At 44.8% G+C, this 18,008-nt stretch overlaps 1 protein-coding gene across 1 annotated transcript in view; it reads right to left on the bottom strand.

Annotated features, from left to right (window-relative positions):
* Itga9 (integrin subunit alpha 9) overlaps positions 1 to 18,008 on the bottom strand; it is a 319,107-nt gene that overhangs the window by 110,216 nt on the left and 190,883 nt on the right. The window contains exon 18 of the mRNA XM_027932436.2: positions 8,465 to 8,615. Within this exon, the coding sequence (XP_027788237.2) occupies positions 8,465 to 8,615 (151 nt within the window). The remainder of the gene's footprint in view (positions 1 to 8,464; positions 8,616 to 18,008) is intronic.

The following is an 18,008-nucleotide window of genomic DNA, read 5'->3' as shown; positions in this document are numbered from 1 at the left end:
GAACATTACTTTTGGGTTGAACCCCTCCAGGGTCCTCCCTCCCCCAGACACGCACACACACCTGAAGCCCCCACACTCCAATCTTCTTGGCAAGCTTATCTGCTGCCAAGGGAAAGACACGAGACACAACAAGGCTGCAGACAGACTTAAGTTCTACCAGAAACGCAGATCCGTGTGACAGCCAGGCGGGCGAGAGAATGGACCAGAACATATGGGAAACAGCTAGGCTGGGGGTCACAGGCTGGTGGCCTAAAGGCTGGATGTGGTCAGGGGACATGTTTTGTTTGGCTCAAACAATGTTCAGAAGACATTTTAATTAGCTGCCAGAGTCATGAGTCTTCACATAAAAATGTGGATTTCTAGTTTTTCTTTCTTTTTGGAAAACAGGGCCTGACAGCATCCTCCTCACTCCTACCTGCAATGCTTGGGTACTGCCGTGAGTCTGGAGCCCTCATTTTCCCATACCTGGTCCTCCTCACCTGTTTACACACCTGTCTTGCCCCATCCCTGCAGACCGTGAGGTGTGCATCACTATTTCTTGCACTAGAACCTCATTGGGGTTCCATCAGGACAGCATGCAACTTCTTGGCACCTAGAAAGTGAGGTGTTTGCTAGCAGATACTGGTGAGGCCCTGCCACACGGCTGGTACCTTTTACAGTGTTTCAGCCCACTCTTAGTTTTTTATTATTATTTTTTCATTGTCAATGGTCCTTTATATTTATTTTTATGTGGGCGCTGAGAATCAGACTCAATGCCTGACAGATGCCAGGCAAGTGCTCTATCTAAACCACCACCCCAGCCCCTCCAGCCTACTTTTAAAAAATTTTTAGTTGTAGATGGACACAACACCTTTACTTTATTTATATGGTGATGAGGATTGAACCCAGTGCCCCAGGCATTCAAGGCAAGCGCTCTACCACTGAGCCACAAACTCAACCTCTCCAGCCCACTCTTGATGGGGTGGTATGTAAATCCTTTGGATGCCTTACCCCTGAGGGATATCTTCAACACTGTTTCCAGAGCTGCCCTCCAGGATTAACTCGACTGCCCACTGGGGTAGCTGGTTAACAGCTCACTTTTGATTCACTGCCTCCTCTTGACTGTATCACCTTTCCTCCCACCCCCCACCTTGTTTTCTGCATCTCCCAAATAAACCAACTGCTTTCAGTTCCTTGCCTCCAGGTCAGTATCTCACCCTGTGTGGAAGAGCCAGGTCCAGGAGCCTGATCCTTCTCTTTGGGCACAGCCTCCTCGGTAACTCTTCAGCAAATGGCTGCATCCCCTTGGGGTTACCCAAACTCAGCTAGGAGACCTCTTGCACTTGGCTTGAAACTTGTACATTCAAGTGCAGGTTTGTTTCCTTGTGGGTTGTGGATTGGGTTAAACCATGAAAGTGTGGGCCTGAGCCTAGCCCCTTGTTATATGGTTTATGGTTTGGAGCTTCAATGTCCCATGTGTTGGAGGCTTGGTTCCCAATGCAGCCATGTTCAGAGATTGGGCCCTTTAGGAGGTAATTGGATGAGAGCTCTGACCTCATGAGTTCATAGCTCAATGGGCTATAGAGAGGTGGTAGAAACTTTAGGAGACGGGGCCTCATTGGAGGAAGTAGGTATTATGGTTTAGATACAAGGGGGCTTCCGAAAGCTTACGTTCGAGACAATGCAAGAAGTTTTCAAGGTGAAATGATTAGATTTTGAGAGTCGTAACTTATCAGTGGATTAGGCAGGTGGGATGTGCCTTTGGGGATTATATTCTGTCCCTGCTGAATAAAGCTCTCTCGCTCGCTCCCTCTCTCTCCTTCCTGGTTACCATGTCCTGAGCTGCTTTTCTCCTTTAGCCATGATGTTCTGCCTCATCCAAGGTCCAGAGCTATGGAGGCCACAGGCTATGGACTGAACCTCTGAAACCGTGAGCCAAAATAAACTTTTCCTCCTCTAATTGTCCTTAGGTCTTTTGGTCATAATGACGAACAATTGACTAAAGCAGTAGGTCCCTGGGATTTGTAACCTTGAATGGTATATTTTGTCCCCAGTCACTTCCTTTCTCTCTGCTTTCTGGCCACCATTAACTAAGCAGTTTGGCTCCACCACACACTCCCCACCATGATGCTCTGACTCATCACAGGCCCCAAAACAAAGGAACCAAGTGCCCATGAACTGAAACCTCTGAAATTGTTAAAAAAAAAAAAAGTATATCTTTTCTTCTTTTAAGTTATCTCAGGTATTTTGTCACAGCGACAGAAAGCCGAATGACACATACTCAGTCCCTCTCCCCCCTCAACCCCTTATAGTCACCTGAAGGCAGGAGTCCTAACTGCCAAGCCTAGAACTGCGGGCATCATTATTCCTAAAATGTTCTGATGTCACCCTGCTGCCAGGAATGTTACTTGGCCCTTGGTCCATGGGGCAGCCTCTTCTACCGAGCTGCCCCTCCTCCTCTGTCCTCTCACTCCTGATCCAGCTCAGTTCCCTCCTTCATCAGCTAAATAAGTGGGCCCAATCGGTGCCAGTTCCTCACCATCAGCCCCGCTCACCCCAGCTCTTTCTGAAGCTCATTCGTCTCCCCGAAGCATTTATCCAAGGATTTTGCCCAACATGGGGCTATTCACAGAAATGGCTTATTTCACCTTATCACATCGGGGCTTCCAATCAACCTTTCAGTGCCTCTGTAGGACAGTTGGCACCTCGTACTTTAATTACTTGCTGACATGCCTTGGCCCCATCAGACTGTGACCCTTGGGAGCGGGGACTAGATCTTTTGCACGCTTTTAACTCCCAGTGCTGGTATAGTTCCTGGTGACTTGCAGATACACAACAAATGTTGTCCAAAGACATTCCTGTTTCAGAGGGGCTAGAAGAGCCAAGGCCGTAGGTGTCAAGCAGCACCACAGCAAGAACAAAAATATGACTTTATCTTGCTAAAGGGTCACAGAGCAGAATAGCTTCAAGGGCACCACACACATCATATCAGTGGAGTTGGGTCCTGGGGATGTTGCTCACAAAGAACCCAATGAGAACAGCGACCCCAGAGCCGTGCAATAGCCGTCACCTATTCTTCCTTGGTCTCCCTTTTAACTGGACACCCTTCATCCACCCCAGGAGCTCCCTCTCACTGCTCCCACAGGGGACCCCAGGAATAATCCCACTCTCTGGTGAGGCTTTCCCTGGGCCACCCCTGTTTCTTGTCTGGCTGGGAACACAGTATACTGGGGGCTGCTCCCTGCAGAACCTCGGTTGCTGTTAATTCTACCCTGAGCTCTGGTGGGGCAGCCACCAATAAATTAACCAAATGAACAGTGTGTTTTCAAGTTAGCTTAGGTGAGAGAAAGTCAGCAGGTGGTCAACCATGTATACCCCATATATGTATAAACAGCCTCCTCTTAAAGGAAAAAATAACCCAGCACCTTTGCTCCACACATGCTCCCACCATGATGCGCTTCCTTGCCACAGGCCCCCAAACGATGGAGCCAACCAACTATGGGCTGAAACCAAAATAAACCTTTCCTCTTCTAAGTTGATTTCTCTTAGATGTTTTGTCACAGCAATGGAAACCTGACTGATACAAGTTGTTTTGGGTATTGTTGTTTACTCTCAGAAGCTAATATGTCATTTATTAACTGCAGTGACACAGAAGACTGGAGACCTTGAAGACCTGTGCTTTGAGTTTCTCTGTGACTTTGGACAAGAGCAATACCCCTCTATTCACCCACCTGTTAGGGGACGGGTCCCATGCAGCCAGGTCAGGAACCCACATAGGTAACAGAACCTACATAGATAACGCCTAAGCTGAGATTTCAGTGAAAAATAGTTCATTAAACAAAAACAGGGGCATGGGGGTACCTGGGTAAAAGCAGCTTCAGTTTAAATGAGGACTGATTCTGTGTGTACATCCAAGGGGACAGAGTGAGCAATGAGTCTGAGGTAGGAAGGAAGCTGGGAAGGCCCAGGTAACAGAGGATGTAGCCTCACAGAAACAGCTGAGGAATCTGATCCTCACCCTGAAGAATGTGAAGCAGGACCAGGGACAAAAAGTCATCCTTATCAAATCTATTAGATAAATGAGATCAGAACCCTTTTAAAAAATTACTCTTTTAAATTATATATTATAGAATTTTGGGGGGTATTTGTTTACTACCTTAAACATTTATAAAATTATTTTTGTTTCATTCTGTGTCTTTACCACACTTTTTATTCAACAACTTTCATATTCCTAGTGATTTACCTGTCCATAACTATTTTTCAGGAAGTTTTGTGGTGACTGCAGTAGATACTTCAAGTACCTTGCTCTCGTGCAGTCCCTAGAACCAACCAGGGCACTGACCTCCTGAAGTCAGTACCCTCCAGTCTAAAGTTTCCTACAACTTTCTGTCTCAGTTCCTTCCTGGCCCAGGGAATATGGGCCATAGTTGGGGAATGCTGGACATTTCCGAGAGTTAAAGTCCTGGAACCATCCTCCATGATGAGTGACAGGAGGGGTACTCCTCTAGCAGCCTTGTCACCTCTGAGGGGAACGATTCTGGGGTGTGTTATACCCAGGTTCTCAGAGGACCTGCAGAAGATGAAGCCCAAGTTGCTCACTGTGGTCATGAATGCATGCTTTTCTGTCTTCTCTCTCTTCTTTGTCTAAGCTCTCCACTCCCACACAGCAGCTTCTGAGATCACTCCCTAAATAAACCACCTGCACCTACATCATTGTATCAGCCTTCACTTTGGGGGAAATCCAAACTAGGAGAGTCAAGAGAATACGAATCCTCATGTAACTAAGAATCTCTATTTGGATGTCACAAAGAAGGGAAAGTTAGCTAGGTTATAGAATTTTGGATTGCCCTCAGGATTTGGAGGATTGTCTTCCTATCTGCTTTTCTGGTTGGTCCCGACTCTTACAGCCACATGATGTCTCTGCAATGGGATATGCTGTTCTAATGTTTGACACTAATGTTATGGAAAAGTTTCTAGAAAACTTGTTTTTGATTAAATATTTGTAGTATCATTTTCATGTGAAAATTGAAAATTTCATGAAGCTATGTGTAGACAGCAAAATGTTTTTAGTATCTGTGTCTGGTGTTTGCAGCACCCATTTAAGACAATGGAGATGCTGCTTCCATGTCTAAGGAATGATGTCTACTATTCGTCTTCTCTTCCAATTTTCCTGGAACCATTTTTGCTGACCCCCCCCCCCATTTCCGTCTTCCGCATTACCGTCTCCACACTGTCAGCTTTCTTCTTTGGTTTGTTCTTCTCCATATTCTCACAGATTCTCTACAATAATGAATAAGTTTCCAATGCTTTTGCTCTTTCCTGATTACCACACAACACTAATTCTGCCATTGCTTTCTTGGTCTCATTAGAACAGTTCCTTACCCCATCCACAAGCTTTATTTTTGCTTGACCTTCAGTCCATACCATGTTCAGCCATTCCACGGTTCAACTATCTGATCCTTCACTGTCCTAATTTCTTCTTGAATTTCCTCAAGGACAAAAGTGTATCTTCTGGAAATTTGACTTTAGTTCTTTATTAATAATCTTAAAAGTTATACCTTCCTTCTGTCTCCTGAGTTATGCTTTTCTTGGTTTGTGCATTAGGATCTTTGTAGGAGGCTATGCTGCTTCAATTAGGTCTATGCATTATTACACAGGTGGGATGAGCTCTCTCGGTTCCCTTCATTACCCACGGACGCATATGTTCTTAGAATCTTACCCTGAGCACGGTGAGGCCACTTATATCCCAAGTTGATCAACCTTTCAGAATAGTCATTGTCATGGGAAGGGAATTTTTGTTTCTTTTCCTACAGCCACGTGATGTCTCTGTGCCCTGCCCGACTCTCACACTAACCCTTACCATATCCCGAAGGGCCCCCGACACCTTGTCAACTTTCTGCCAAACTGAAACCTAAGGTTTCCTGTGCTAAAGATTTTATAGGATGCTGGAATTCAATGGCAAAGAGATCAAAATGAGGTGTTCCCATTTTCCCAGGGCCAGCTACAGAGGTGAGGACTCATTCCTGTGTCCTTCTGAGATATATTGTCCTTGACTGACCAGAGCCTCTTTGTCCAGAATGCCTGGGAGGCTAGAAACCATCCCCCATGCCCTGTGCCCATAATGATACAGAGGTAGAAAATGATGCTGACCCCTGCAACTTCAAAGGGGGATAAGTCTGCTGAGTGACTTATGCTCTTTAATGTTCCCCCTCTTCTTTCCACCACATAGAACAGATCAAGGCTAGGTGTGACCTGACAGCAGACTCCTGCACAGCCTTTCCTTTCCTATCTTGCTTCTCTCACTGCTCTTCTCCTGAGAGCAAGCCTTCAATAAATCACATGCACTGCATCTCATGCAGGGAGGAAGGAATGGAGAAATGTTTGTGAAGTCCCTGGGCATTGCAGGTGCTCATTAATGCTCATGAGCTCCCCCGCCCCAAACTAAGGATATGATCATTTGTTAATACTACTATATGTAAAAGATGTTCGTTGCAATATTATTTTTTAAAAGAATAAAAAACTGGCTGGGTGCAGTGGTGCACACCTGCAATCCCAGCAGCTCAGGAGGCTGAGATAGGAGAATCACAAGTTCAAAGCCAGACTCAGCAACTGCGAGGTGCTAAGAAACTCAGTGAGACCCTGTCTCTAAATAAAATACAAAATAGGGCTGGGGATGTGGCTCAGTGGTCCAGTACCCCTGAATTCAATCCCCAGTACCAAAAAAAGAATAAAAAACTGAAAATCATTTAAATACCTAGTAAGAGGAATTTGTAGATTATCCATTTGGTAAAATATTATGCGGTCTACAAGCTAATAAAAAACTGGAAATAATCTATCTATGCAATAAGAGAAATTTGTAGGTGATGCTTAGTATATCTATATGGTAGAATATTATTCAGTCTCCAAGCCAATGAAAAAAACACAGTGAAGGGGAGCACAGCAAGAGTCAAGTGGTTACTTAATTCATAAAATAATACTCCAAGTCCTACATATTGGCAGAAGCCAGCTCTGAATTTTCTAGCAACTGGTAAGAGAATGGAGCCTGATAAGTCACAAAACTGTTTTCAGAGGTAAAGACAAACACAATGCCCAAGAAAGGCAGAGGTCTCTCTAAGCCTGAGAAAGAAGAGAAATTTCTCCCATAGGTCCTGAGTAAGAGGAAACCATGTAATTTAATGACCCAGGCACCAGAGATGAGCTTCACAGGTCTGGTCCCCTGAGTAAACCCCTCCCCCTCAGCTGCCCTCCCACCCCACACAGGGAGATGGCATCAGGGAACATGCAATTAGGAGTGGTCAGAGATGCCGGAACCGACAGCTTACTTGGTTCGCTCTTGACTGGGTTTAACTCAGGATAATGTTTAGGGTGGAGATGGTGGATGGAATCCATGCCCTTCCCACAGTCCTTGATTGCTTTTTTGGCCTCCTCTAATCCAGAAGCTGCTGAGAGCTATTAAGCAGCAGGGATTTGAGGTGACTTCTTGGAAAGTTCTTGGAGTACCTCCATTATGGGTGGCTCCGGGAGCTTCACTTGCCCTCTAAGCCGAGTAAGTTTGGCACAGTCCTGTCAAAACCTTTGAGCCTGGCAGGGTAGGTGCCTGAACAGAAGGCTGCCCACGTGCTCAAAGGTGCACCTATGGGCACAAATGGGCTCACTCAGGGGCTAGGAGGTTTTCCTTAGAAAGCGATTTGGGTTCTATTTTAACACAGAACCCAGGGCAGCCCAGTTCAATGCTGCACATTTTTTGAAAAGCTGCAAAAATTCCCATTTGAGCAGCTGTCAACAGAGCAACTGGACAGAGTGGTCAGCCTGGGTCACTCCCTGCTCCTGCTGAGGAGCCTGTGCCTCTTCCTCTACAAAGACAGTGCCTTGAGGGGGTTCCCTGGGAGAGAAGAAGTATCCATTCCTTTTTTTTTTTTCTTGAGTCACACTACATATATTTCAATTCATTCAAGTAAATTAACCCACTCTATCAACCCTCACCTAATTCATGGACACAAGTTCATTCCCTCAATATCCTCAAATACAGCAGGAAAAATAAATATGTCAAAGTATACGCTGATAGAAATGACGAACAGAAAACATCAAGAACACTATTGGTGATAACAAGCACGATCAGCAGTGATCTGTCCTTATTTCTTAAGTTTCACAACAATATTGCTTAAAACTGGAATTTTTTAGAATGCACACGAGCTGGCAACGGTGACTATAGCATCTCAGAGAAGGGGCAGAGATTAGCCATATGGGAGGGTACACAAGAGAAAAGGGATGGGAGACAACGTAAGATACAGACACTTCTCCAAGGTATTTACAACTGCTTCTTCAGTTACACCAACAAATTCTCTAGGGTCGGGATGGAAAAATTTCTAATAATTCCAAATAATGCTCTTTGTGAACGAATGGTCCTTGTAGAATCATTGTGTGGTCCAAGCTATGAAGAAAGTCAGTGAGTGCACTGACTTTCTTTTGGGGGTGGCCCCCTTACCTTCTGCCACATGTTGATGAAGAAGAGCTCCCGGGACACATTGAAGGACACGTTGGCATCATAGGCATCGTCCCCAAGGTTGGAGATGGAGATGTTTAGGGAGATATTCTTCACAGCTCCCAAAGCTAGATATGGGGTTTTCTCATCAATACTACAATGAAAAACAAACAAACAGCAATTAGTACTCTGAAGCTTACATTAATATAACCTAAGACATCAGGGGATAGTTGAGTGCAGGGATCAAAAACAGGGATCAGAACTACAAGTGCCAGGTAGCTCGTTAACCAGCCATGTGTCCTTAGGGAATCAGGGGCCCCAGCCCCCTCACCTAAAACACTGCCTCACTCACTCCTACGTGGGCCATAGGAAATCTTAAGATATCAAACTTGGAAAACTATAACACATTTAATAACCTATACATGGAATTAATTCATAGTTATTTGGGGTATTTACTATGTTCTGGTCACTATGCTACATGCTAGGGAGACAGCAGTGAACCAGAGTTCTTATAGCTTCAGGAAACACAGAAAGAAGCAAACATAAATACTAGATCAGAGAAACTTAGTGTAAGGAAGATAGAAACTGCCAGGTTTGGAGGGGGAGTGGGTTGCAGTTTTAAACAAAATGGTCAAGGAAGCCTTCATCACGAGGTCACCTCTCAAACCTGGAAGAAGAAAGGGAGCAAGGCAGGCAGAAATTCAGGGCCTACCAAAGGAAAAGTCCTTAGGGTGTGTTCAGGAAACAGAAAGGAAGCCAGTGTGGCTGGAGAGGAGTGTGTGAGCAGCAGAGTGGGAGGAAATGAGCTTAGGGGGTGTTATGGTTTAGATGTGAGGTGCCCCCCCCCAAAAGCTCACATGTGAGACAGTGCAAGAGGGTTCAGAGGAGAAATGGGTTGTACGAGTCTTGACCCAATCAGTGAATTAATCCCCTGATAGGGATTAACTGAGTGGTAACTGAAGTGGTAGGGTGTGGGCTGGAGGAGGTGGGAATTGGGGCCTGACTACGGGGTATATATTTTGTATCTCGAGAATGAAGACTTCTGTCACTCTGCTTTCTGGTGCCCATGATGTGAGCTGCTTCCCTCTGCCACACTCTTCCACCATGATGCTCAGCCTCACCTTGAGCCCTGAGGAATGGAGCTGGCCTTCTATGGACTAAGGCCTCTGAAACCCTGAGCCCTCAGATACACATTTCCTCCTCTATAATCGTGCTGGTTGGGTTCTTTAGTCACAGAAGCTAAAAAGCTCACTAAAACAGGAGATGAAGGCAGTGGAGTCCATGGGTCCTGCAGGGCCTTTCAGGCCACCATCAGGACCTTGGTTGAACTGTGCTAGAGATGCGAGGACCTGCCGGGCTCTGAGCCCAGGGGCACCACCGCTTGGCATCCACGAGGAGATAATATTGTGCACATGTGGAGTGGTCAGGGGAGAATCAGGGTGCCCAGCAAGGAGGCTCCTGCAATAATCCAGGCATGAGCAGATGATCGGGCGCTCAAACCAGGTCGGGGCAGCCGAGGTCGCAGGGAGAGGTCATGTTCTGAAGATGCTTCAAAGGTCACCCAGCAGATTTTTCTCATGGATTGGATGAGGGGTGTTCAGAAGACAGAAGTCTAGAAGGGCTCCAGGTTCAACAATCAGAAAAGAAGGGCTGTCGTTCAGTGAGAAGGGAAAGACTACGGTAAAGAAGATTGAGCAGAGAAAACCCAAATAAATGCCTGTTGGATTTTAAAGGAACTATGGAGGCAGTTGGATGCAAGATTCTGGAGTTCAAGGCGGCCTCTGGGCTGGAGATCCACCTCGGTAAGGACCAGATAGGACACCAGGGAACAAGTGTAGGTAAATAAGAGGTGTCACAGTAGCTGAAGACAAGGAGCAGCCAGCAAAGGAGACTGAGAGAAGCCAGGGGGGAAAACCATGGAAAATGGCTTCCGGGGACCACAGGAGACACGTTCCAAGGAAGGAGTGGTCAATTCTGTCACACGTGGCAATAGGCTGAAATTATCTGAAGAATCGGAACTGGCCACTGGAATTAGCTATCTCGAGGTCACTGATACAAAGTGCCTAAGTGGAGTCATGGGGCCGGGAGTCTGACTGGAGTGAGTTTAAGACAAGGAGGAAGAGAATAAGTGGGAACAGTGAGTACAGATGACTATTTAAAGGTTTTTTTTTTTCTCCCCCTCTGTAAAGAGGAACAGAGAAATCGAATGGTGGCGGTGGGCGGAAGTCAGCTCCTGGGAGATAGTTATTTTCTAAAGGGGGAATTATCATTGTATATTTGCAAGCTAATGGGAAGGATCCACCAGAGAGGGAACAAATTAATAAAGATGGGATGGGGGACAGTTGCTGGTGGGGACCTGGAGAACAAATGGAAAGGCTGGTGGGAGGTAAGGAAGTGGCGCTTATGGGCAGCTGCAGATGGGTGGGTAGAAGTGGTGGGAACATGTGGCTTCCTTCTTGATTGCTTCCACTTTGGGTGAAACAGAAGCAGAATTAAGAAGGGGGAGAGAGGGGAAGAGGGTGGACATTTGAGGGGCAATGAAATGGAAGAATCACTCAGGAGACCAGGGGAATGAACAGGCCAAGGGTAATCACGGGGAAGAGGATGGGCGCATGAGACTGAAGATTACTATGTGATGTGAGATTTGGAGAAAATAAACTCATGTCAGCAGCCAGTCTCTAACTGGGGACCAGTTAATGAGAGCTGTAGTGAAGCATTAAGAGGGTTGATGTAAAGTCATTATTTTCAGCCACTCAGTCTCCTGATCTCTTCCTGGTTTGGGGGACTCGAGATAGATGGGAGGGGTACATCAACAGAAAGGAGGCAGACCCTCCCCTCCCGTCCTTGTGAGTGCTATGCTGTGGGCACCTAAGTGCAGTCATGTGACCTAAGGATGGTCAGTGGCCCTAAGATGCTGACAGATGCTCCCACACAGGGCTATGGATTTTGAGTGCTGAGCAAAGACATGGGGACCTTATGAGATCCTCTGAAGTGGCTGCTTGAAGGTCGAGTGTTTCCCAGCTTCCTGCCCGAGTTGGTTCTCTGGCTTTCCGGCCTCTGCTCTGAACTAGCCTACGTCTTTCCAATAAATTCCTTTTCTGCTTAAATTAACCAGCATGTGTGTTGGTTGTTTGCAATCATTAATACAGCTAATACAGCATGAAAGAAAACTATTTGGACTCTCAATAGGCTATGATAATTTGAACTACACATTTTGGGTGCAAGGAATCATCATTTCCCATCCATGGAAAGAGGACCTTGCTCTCCTGCCTGTCTGGCACGTCAACAAGAATAATATGTGCAATGAGCAATCTGATGGCCTTGCTGTGGAAGCAAGAGCTCGGAGGATCCAAACAAGATGTGAAACATTAACTCAAAGAAGAGTTTCAAATTCTTGAACGGCCTCCAATAAATTAAGACCCTGACCTCAAGCTATTGTGGCAATTATTTATTATTGTTGGCCATTTTAGTTTTAAACAATTGATGGGTTATTTCTGTCCTCCTGTTTGCTTTTGTAAGATTAAAGGAGTAATTGCCAGACCTTGAGTTAGAAGAGAGGGCTAACCCAGGTTTATCTGGAGAAGGAATTGCATGTACGCTCATGATTAGCCAGTCTCTACAGAGTGACCATAGTCTGTATGGCAGAGTAAGCAGAGAGATGATATTAGATGAGCAGAGGACCACTGGGTGGGGGCCACAGTCTCCTTTCACTGCTGTTGTTCACATGACCAGTCACTTTCTATCATGTCCAAATGTCAAGGGCTCATGCCAGGGATGGCTCAACCTCCACCAATCCCTCACACTTGGGCCTCAGTCACGTAGTCATACGGCAAGGTCATTCCTGGGGGGTTTCATAGTCAAATGATTCAAACGTGGCTCTGTGATGAAGAGCAGCCAGGACAGAATGGGAACTCTGTTTTAAAAGAAGCCTCCACATTGTTTTCATTCTTTCTCCAAAGCTAAAACTCCATGACCAAAACAGTACATTTCTGCTTCCAGAGTTATTCTCAGAAATGAAATGAAAATGTAACCTGCCAGCATGGTGCTGGGTACTATCAAACGCGTCACCCTTTGGAAACCTCACAGTAACTGTCAAAAGGACCTGACATGGGTCCCGTTTTTCAGAGATGAGGAAATCATGAAGCAGAGAGACAAGGCAACTGGCCAAGGGGTTCTTCTGGCCAAGAACCCAGTGGCTCCCACGCCTTCAAAGCCTGTTCCTCTCCAGGTCCCCTCCATGGTCCCCACATTCCCACCTTGCTTCTCACAACCTCAGGAAGCCCTTCCCAACTCCCTGTTGGATGAAATCAACCTGTCCTGAGCTCCCGACCTGTGCGCCCCCATCAGCCCTTCATGCGCTTACTGAGGCTGTGGGCATACGTTTACTTGTGTGGCTCTTTGATTAAGGGCCGTCTGTCCTCACACTGGAACACCAGGGAGCGGGGACCTTTGTCTGGTTTTGCACCTCACTAGACTCTCAGAGACAGAAATGTGGCACCAAAATTCTCAGGGAATAAAATTCCTTGAGAATCTGAAAGATTTTTTTTTTTCCATAAATAAATAAACCTCCGTGAAATGTTTGGCAGGAAACCTCTGAGCCTGATCATTTTAGTCTTTCAGCAGGACTGCTAAAGAGGTTGGTCTCTCATGTGGATGTCTAAAGAACTCTAGTTGCACCAATGAATGAAAGTCTGTGACGTCCCCACAACATATCAGCTCCACCTTCCCATTTCTCAGAGAGAGGGGACCCCACTCAATGGAGGTCACGCAGCCACTCAGGGCATGAGCTGAAGCCAGCACCAAACTTCTTTAGACATGAAGGCCATTCCAGCTATAGCTCGTACATAGATGCTAAGTCAGGAAGGGCTTCGACAAGAATGTTCTTTTAATGACATCTGAAAAGAACAGGATTCCACGAGGACCAGCCTCTCTGACAGCCCTGCCAAAAGATTAAAATGATCAGACACAGGGGTTTCCTGCCCAACATTCCACGGGTGCCGATTTATTTATTCAAGAACAGTCTTTCTGATTCTCAAGGAATTTTATTCTCTGATACATTTTACCATTTAATTCTAATTTGTGCAGCCTTCTTCATGGGTCATATTACTTTATGTCTAGATATCGTTGGTGTATTTTTATATGGAAAGCATCATTAGTAGTCAATGTAAGATATGATCTGTACTGTTTTGGATGATAGCAGCAAGTCATGTGTCTGTCCTTCCTTCTTTCCTTCCTCCTCTCCTCATTCTTTCTTATCTGCATCCTTCTTCATCATTAATCCATTCATTCATTAATTTTAAAAAATTAATGCATTATGGATATACTTAATTATGGAGTTCATTTTGACATATTCATAAATGTGTATGACAGAAGTTGCTCCATTTCAAACCCCAGTACTACCCCCTTCCCTCCCCTCATCCATTACTTTTTAAAAACTCTTCTACTGCTCTATACCCACTTAAAAAAAAACAAAAAAACACAAAGTAAGAGTTGCAGAATGTGGAGAAATCGTAATTCTTATGTACTGTGAGAGGGCATATAAAAGAGAACAGTCACTTGAAAAACAGTATGAAAGTTCCTCAAAAAAAAAAAATTGAATATAGAATTCTCATGTGATTCAGCAATTCCAAAAGGAAAAACAGGGACTTAGAGATTTGTATACATGTGTTCCTAGCAGTGCCACTCATAACAGCCAAGGATGGAAGCAAGTCAAGTACCTAAGTTCAATCTAAATTTAATCCCTGGTTAAAAAAAAAAAGTATACAACTTATGTAAAATTTACTTGGCTATCGTCATAAGATTAGAAATGTAACTGCATTTGTGTTCTTAGAATTTAGAATACTTAAAATATGGGATGTATCATCTACAAAAGCTAAATGAGGCAGGGCTGGGGGTTGTGGCTCAGCAGTAGAGCACTCACCTAGTATGTGCGAGGCCCTGGGTTCGATCCTCAGCACCACATAAAAATAGATAAATAAAATAAAGGCTCGTGTATAGATGCCTTCTAAGTCAGGAAGGGCTATTGTGTCCAACTATAACTAAAAAATATTAAAAAAAAAAAAAAACTAACTGAGGTGCTTAGTTTTCTTCCTGACAACTTTTCTTGAAATTGGTAGAGACATTTGGGATGAGTCCAGATGGCTTTAGCAGCTCTCAGGGGCAATCTCCTCTCTTGGTACTTTATTGACCACTGTCAAGGCTTTTCAATTACTAGAGCTCACCATTACAAACACAAGTAAACCACACAACTACAATTACTCATTTAATGTCTTCCTATAAAGGATGTGATCACAAAGCACCAAATGTATTGATTGTTACATGAATAATTAAGAAATGGGTATTAATAAAGCCCCAAGGAATGGGCAGGAACTGTCAGGCATCTCCTGAGTGCATGCTAGTGAGTTACCTGGGAAATACATCACAAAGTTGATAGGAGTCACCGAAGGACAGGTACAAAATTAGATGCAAGAGAAACTCAGGGGAAGGGTCCAGGTAGACTGAAGTTCTCCAAGAGAAGTAGGAATTGAGCCACATCGTAAAGAATGAGGAGTACATGAGTAGGCAGGGAAACAGGAAGTACATTCCAGCAGAGAGAAAAATAAACAGAAACTGAGGATAGGGGTGAGTCAGAAATAATATGGAAAGTAGCAGGAAAAGGATGCTCTTAGCATTGAGGTTGGTGGGAGGTAAGTAGAACATGCAGATTCCCTTCAATTTTGAATGTCAGACTTTGGGGTTGATTCATTAGGCCAGGGAACTTAATTGGGATACCTCAGTCACCGATGCCAGGTACGTCACAAGCAGTGTGTTAATGATAAGGCACAAGAGTGAGATTATGACAAAATGTAGTGGGCCATGTGGGTTCGCCCCTGTCCCTGGCTCTTATCTCTGTTGCCTGCATAGGCTACAGTTCCATGCACCAGCATTCCTATTTCTTTGATAGAAGGCTCCTCCCTGTCCTCTAGCAGAGTGCTGAAGAATGGAGTCTCTGATGGCCCTGCAGCAGCCCTCAACCAATGCCTGATGGGAGCTTGTGTATAACTTCCCAGCTCCCTCATGGATTGGATGGAACAATTCTGAGGTCCATGTTCTAGACCTGTGTCATTTAATATGGTAGCCACTAGTCATATGTGGCATTAAGCACTTAAAGTATGGCTGGTCTAGTTGGATGCCATGACACAAGCCTATAATCCCAGCTACTTGGGAGTAATCCCAGAGGCAGGTCTTCAGGCAGCTGTCCCAAAGACACATCCCAAGTGTCATAGTTTCAATTTCTACCAATGCTTGCGGTCTACACAGACCTCGTCGTCCTGCCGTATATGGGTGTGGGTGACCAACCACACCCCTGAGCCAGGACTGACCGTCAGTGGGTTGCATCAGTGAAGTTGTACTCATTATCTATGGCTGTGGTACAATGGTTCTTACAGGCAGGTATACCTATGTTGTACAGGTTGGTCATTATTTTGAATAATGCCCCTGACTTAAACTAGTTAAGGATAAGAGACAAGATACCCCTTGTGGATTCTGTGGTGTGTATACTTCTGTGCTTTCTCGGGGCGACTCATTCTGTGTAGATCCATTTGAGAAGACAGAGATGGCATCAATTACATATTTCTGAGCCCATCTCCAGGGGGCATGCTCTCTGTAGAGAGAGCCTGCTTTCAGTCTCCCAACCTGGGGAGGCATCTTCAGGTAACCTCCAAAGCACAAGAGTATTCATATATTTTGGTCCCAGAATGTGGTTGTAGTGTTTACTCCTCAGCCTCAGTTTACCTCTGAGGGCCCAGAGCTCCTACACTCAAGTCTACCATTGTATTTGAGAGTTATTACACAACCCCCCCAGTTCCCCACAGACACTTTCCAAAGAGCCAGGTTGGTGGGGGGTCCTCTCCTTTGTGACAATAGCAACTTCTCTTCATAGAAAGTTAGTGACCTATGTCGAACTATATAAAAACTCATTTTAAAAGACACTTTTCTATATTTACCTCAAATAATAAAGTTGCCAACCTCAGCCTTTAGTGATAAGATACTAGGGTCAATCCCTCATCAAATACTGCACACATCGTATATGATACAAATTAAGGCCACATCTTGGATGTAAACAATAAAAACTGTCTACAACATAAAGGTTAAAAAAATTACAACATTTAAATGACTATGTATTAGGAGATCAAAGTTTAGAGACTCACGGACTTTCATGTCTAAAAGGGACCTTGAATCAACTTCCTCCCCATTTTTTGCAGATGAAAATTTTGAGGACTAAACCAGGCAAGTGGCTTGTTAACTTCTGTGGTTACTAGTGGTAGGACCATTTACCTAGTAGCAGTCAGTACCAAGATTCAAGCCACTGTGCATCATTTGAGGGTCCAGACAGGAAAACAACCCACACCAGCTAGTTCACTAGAAGGGATTAAAATGGGAAACTAGGTACAAAGGCGTAAGAGGAGCTAGAAAAGTAAATGAGAGGAGATGAGGAAAACCAGAGATGGGAAGAAACACCCCTAGGACTGGAGCCATAGAGGAAGGAGGTGGATGGCTGGAGGTGAACTTCAAAGAAGGGGCAAGGACCACCAAGGAGAAAGCTGCATTCCTGGGGATGCTGTTTGAAAAAGGTGGGGCTGGGGAGAAAACCCTGACCCTTTCTCCCTTCAATCACTGCTGGCTAAACGGAACAGGAAGCCTGTGGGCAAGGAGCCTGGGAAATGTAGTCTTCCCTGAAAGCTGAAGGAAAAGGTGGGGAACAGATCCACATACCAGTTTTCACATTGTGAGTCCATTATGCTCAGCATGTAAGTTAAAGAAGTTTCTCTTTCCCCAACTTATCACAGTCATTCACGTGAGATAGGATCTGTTTAAAGTACAGGAAAGTTTAAAGTACAGCCACGAACTGTAGTGGAGTCAGTTTTTATAGGTTTTTTTCCAGCAGAAGCTCCAAAATTTCTCTTTCTCATAGGGGTGGGAAACTTTTTGTCCTGATGTCTCATTTTAGCTGCTAGTGACTGCCTATTACTTTGTATTCCTGAAGATTTCATTAAAACAACAGATTATTGAGAACCCAAATATCAATTTTCATTTCATGAAAGCTTCCCGATTTATAAGGTTCTAGCTAAGGTGGTAAATATTTGGGATTTAATTAACCAAGAACTCCAAAGGATATCACTTCTTTTTTATTGTAAGGACAAAGATCATCAAGAAATATTTAAAACAGGGGCTGGAGGCGTAGCTCAGTGGTAAGATATGTATTTACCATGGCCTGATCTCAACCCCCGGTGGGAAGGGAATGGGATAGTCAAAGAGAACATGGTACAAAAAGGGTACAATTCTAAGTATAGTTAAGAAGTCAAGTCTCATTTTATTCTGTATTCTAATATACTCTAGATTGAAGGAAACTGTTATTTCTCCCCAAGTATTGATTGGTCTTATCCTGTGGTTATCCAATAGCTTGCTCCATATAAACATAGGCAGCCTCCTGAGGTTACAGTCTCAGTCCTGGACCTTCTGCTCTAACCCTTCTGAGGTCCTTGTTCCTGACAAGCTCAGGGGCCTT

Source organism: Marmota flaviventris, chromosome 1 (assembly GCF_047511675.1).
Source record: "Marmota flaviventris isolate mMarFla1 chromosome 1, mMarFla1.hap1, whole genome shotgun sequence".
NCBI classification, from domain to species: domain Eukaryota; kingdom Metazoa; phylum Chordata; class Mammalia; order Rodentia; family Sciuridae; genus Marmota; species Marmota flaviventris.
Note: the sequence above shows the minus strand (reverse complement) of the source record. Positions and strands in the feature narration are given on the sequence as shown.